The 4,075-nt window shown below is 38.4% G+C and overlaps 1 protein-coding gene across 3 annotated transcripts; it reads right to left on the bottom strand.

The window, feature by feature from the left end:
* Positions 1-1,286: 1,286 nt before the first annotated feature.
* Positions 1,287-3,805, bottom strand: LOC110039588 (heavy metal-associated isoprenylated plant protein 37-like). Of its 3 annotated transcripts, none has more exons than XM_020744710.1 (5): positions 3,583-3,805; positions 3,410-3,481; positions 3,189-3,264; positions 2,238-2,696; positions 1,287-2,117 (listed from the first exon to the last, which is right to left on the bottom strand). In XM_020744710.1, exons 2-5 carry the CDS (start codon positions 3,446-3,448, stop codon positions 1,480-1,482), a joined length of 1,212 nt encoding a protein of 403 aa, XP_020600369.1. In that variant the 5' UTR covers positions 3,449-3,481; positions 3,583-3,805; the 3' UTR covers positions 1,287-1,479. The 3 variants fall into 3 exon arrangements, with proteins under 3 accessions (XP_020600369.1, XP_020600370.1, XP_020600371.1); XM_020744711.1 differs by having other exon boundaries at positions 1,287-2,005; positions 2,129-2,696; positions 3,583-3,803; XM_020744712.1 differs by having other exon boundaries at positions 1,287-1,993; positions 2,144-2,696; positions 3,583-3,803.
* Positions 3,806-4,075: the final 270 nt, after the last annotated feature.

Below are 4,075 nucleotides of genomic sequence, written 5' to 3'. Positions count from 1 at the left end.
AAAAAATCGTGTAAGATCGAGTATTTGTTTAACACTTTCACCCGACACGTCTCATACACGGCTGACATACGTCTTTAATTAGTGAATTAAAAAATTTTAAAAATAAATAATTGCCTATGAATTATTTTTATTAACTAAAATAAAAAAATTAACTTTTTTTTAAAGGTTAAATCTATACATTCGATTTATCCGTCCGATATCTTCTATTAGCAATGTGCTGGAGTGGTTTGTCATTCACAACTAAGCTGTTATCATAATAGTATATTGACACTCCCTGTGTTCGTAGCCGTGCACCATAATTTCTATCAATTTCCAAATTTAAATTAAAAATTTATTTAGTTTTTAAAAAGTTATATATATTATTTTTAAAATTAAAAAAAAGAACATTTGACCAAAATCAAAACTATCCTACAAACATCGACTATTTTGATGCCTTCCCGAGAGAGCTCCACTTTGAATTGAACCGAAGGTCCAAATAAGGTTTGGACTCGTGTCTGAACAAATTTTGTAGTATTTCCACTCTATAAACAGAACGCATTATCTCATTTTATCTTTCAGACTCAATTTTCCCAAAAAAAGTAAAACGTTTTAATGCATTGTTAAAGGCGGAATGCATGTAAAAAAAATAAAATTTAAGCGTTATATATGTAAATACATAGGAATAAAGTCATGTCTGTAATATTTACTAAATATTTATAATATTTATTAAGCATATCTTTCTAGTTTCAATTCCTTGCTAATCATATCTACAGTATTTATTAAGAATATCTATCATGTTTCTACGATTCATAGTCAGCAAGCACTGAATTTGAAATTTCGAAATTTCTTTAGAGTAGTAAAATTTCTTAATTGCAGGATGAGCAATTGCCCTCAGATCTATGAATCCTACAAAGATCCCATTTTGATCCTCCCACAAAGATTCCCCCTGTGAATCCCGCTCACACGCAAAGCCTTCGCATGCTCGCACGCTCACATGATGGAAAGCTTCAGCAGCTCGCGCGACCGTGCACTGCCGCTCGTGCAGGCTTCGCGCTCTCGCGTGATCCTGCTAAGCTTACACCTGCCGCCAGCGCTGCCCCACTCTCGCTTGGCCGATCGCACAAGCATTAATAAACGCAAAGTGGCCTTCACCTCCCCCACCCCCCTCTTATTATATCATATCCCATCCCCATAAAGTAAGCGACAGAACCTGCCACAATGTAAGAAAAAAAAAAATTTAAAATAAAAAAACAATCCCTTGTTGACTGATGACCCTCTCACTACTTTAATAACCACAATTCAAATCATCCCACAAAGTTACTGCTCCCGTAATACTGTTTAGCTAAGAAAAAGTATTACATTACACCACCTTTTAATCTTCAACTGAAACTCCGCAGGAAATAAAAGCTAAAATAGAAAGCAAATTGAAAATAAAAGGAACTAACAGTACTAAATACTTATGATATCTCCACAGAATAGCCCCTTGTAATTCCCATCCACTCACATGACAGCACAACTGCTCTGGCTCTCATCACTGAAAAGATGAGCAGTATAGCAGCCTTCTGACTGAGGATTGCTGCTGCTGGTGCAGTTGTCGATGGTGTGGTAATAATAAGGGGTTGGATAGTAGCCTGTGAAGGGAGGGATCTGGGGAGATCTATTGTACATAAGCTGGGGCTGCAAGTACTTGCTCTCATTCATCATCATATTGTTCCCGTTACTGTAAATGTTGTGGTTCAAGTTATTGATGTTGTTGTTGCTGCTGAGGTTTCTCATGTTCATCATCATTGAAGATGGATGCCCGTGGCTTCCATTGAAGTTCAGCATCATGGGCGATGGCTGGCTCTGCCCATGTGGAATGTTCCCTCCACCAAAACCACCACTGATGTTAGAAGAAGGGAAGCCATTGGTGACGTTTTGAAGTCCTACTGTGCTTAAGGTTGGATTAGTTGCAAAGTTGGTGTTTGATGTCGCATTCATGCCTTTTAACTCTAAACCGTTTTGGTTCTTTAACGGTTCTGCCCATGTTGGTGTTTGAAGTCCTCCATTATTGTGGTTTGGTCCTGCTACTGCTACTCCTTTCTTTCCAGCTCCATTGTTCGGTCCATTGCCATTTGTTTTTGCATTGGCTGCTGCTGGTTCTGCCCATGTTGGTGTTTGAAGTCCTCCATTATTGTGGTTTGGTCCTGCTCCTGCTACTCCTTTCTTTCCAGCTCCATTGCTTGGTCCATTGCCATTTGTTTTTGCATTGGCTGCTGCTGCAAATGCTGCAGGGTTTGCCTGCTTCAACAGGTTTAAGTGTTTCAGTTTCTCCTCCAGAAGACCAAGATCATCTTCTTCCTCTCCATCATCATCTTCGTCGCAGAATTCGTTGTCAGAGCTTAAGGATTCAAGCTTCGTGTGCTGGTTCTTGAAAGCCTTGAGGCCCTGTATGAGGGCTTGGGTGGACTGAGGCCTGTTGTTGCTGTTATTGTTGTTGAAGGTGAGGCCATTGTTGTACTTGGAAGGGTTGGTGTTTTTCATGAGCTGAGTTTGTTGCCTTTGCTGATTATTGTTTGGTTTGGGGTTATGGTGATTAGAGTGATGGTTGGACTTCTGATTCCAGAGCTCGGCATGCTTTCCAGCTTTAGCTAACTTCTTTATGAGAGTGGCAGAGTCTACATTTCCGGAGACTGTAACTTTCTGCTGTTCTGCATCAATGGTGACCGTATAGACACCTAAAAAAAGAGAAAGGGGTAAAACTTCTGTGAGCTTTGGACAGAAAGGTGAAATCTTTGCATAACTGAAGAAACTTACTGCTCGTATGATTTCTTTTATTTCAATAAAGATGCTTTCTTGTAATGTATAATTGAACAGAACTTAAGAAGAAAAATGTCTCTGTTATTTCTCAAGGACCACATTATGTTGGAGCATAATCAAACTCGTTATAGAAGAAAAAATAATAATAATAAGTTATTTTTCGGGGATTAAGCGACAATTTTGATCTTTTCTCCTAAATCACCAAATCTTCCAAAATGGTTTTTATGCATGAGAAGGCAAAGAAGAACAAAAATCGTGCCTCTTTTGAACGCTAATAAACAAACAATACCTTCCAAAAAAAATTAACAGAAAAGTTTGATCCACTTATCAATTGAAAAGCCAAAAACAAGATGAAAAGAAAAACAATAAGGTGAAGGTTCAAATGAACAGAAACAAGAGAAGCAGAGCACCGTCGATTCTTTGAAGGAGCTTTTTCACTTTCTGCTTACAGCCATCACAGTGTATGTTAACTTTGAGAATGATGGTCTGTAACAACAAAAGAGGGGCAACCAATCAATCAACACCATCACAAATCCCTTCCTTTTTTTTCTTCTCTCAAAGCTGAAGAAAACCAAATCAAAAACTTTGCTTTGTAGAGAAAAGAGGAACAGAGACGACGGATATGAAATACCTGGATCTTGAGAAGCTTGAAGTCCTCATCTTTACTCATCTCCTCTTCTCCTCTAAGAAGAACGAACGAAAACTACAAGTATAAAAGAGAAAGAATGTCGAATGTTCAGTAGTACACCGAGAGAGAAACCCAAACTCAAAAGCCCCAAAGAAATAATAGTAAGTATAACTCACTGGTAATGGCAGCGGGATAAAGAGAGGCTGTATGGGAGAAGAGTCTCCTCTTCAAGATTCCACTACTATTTCAGCTCCAAATGCTTCCTGCAAGCACTTCCGTCAAACCCACACTCCTGTGCTGGCTGCTCAATATATAAATCTGTCAACTTTTAAGCTGTGAAAAGCTATCCAACGGCCAAAACAAATGGCCTTAAGCGAGGGAGAGAGAGAGAGCTGATGTGATTTGACTCTAAATCCAGGAAAAGAAAACTGAGTATTGGGCAACAGCGACATGACGGGGCCCATCGCACTTCCCCTACTTGCTGCTGCGCATAGCCTTGTCCTTCCGCCTGAGTTTCTCTTTACCCATCTCGCATGATGATCAACGGAAAACGTATTTTAAAAAAATAAAAACAGATAAAAAAACTAAAAAAAGTATTAACATATATCATATAAATCTAGTATATTTATGTATTTATATTTAATAAATAAGCTTATATATATATATATA

Source organism: Phalaenopsis equestris, unplaced genomic scaffold (genome assembly GCF_001263595.1).
Source record: "Phalaenopsis equestris unplaced genomic scaffold, ASM126359v1 Scaffold000002, whole genome shotgun sequence".
NCBI classification, from domain to species: Eukaryota; Viridiplantae; Streptophyta; class Magnoliopsida; order Asparagales; family Orchidaceae; genus Phalaenopsis; species Phalaenopsis equestris.
Note: the sequence above shows the minus strand (reverse complement) of the source record. Positions and strands in the feature narration are given on the sequence as shown.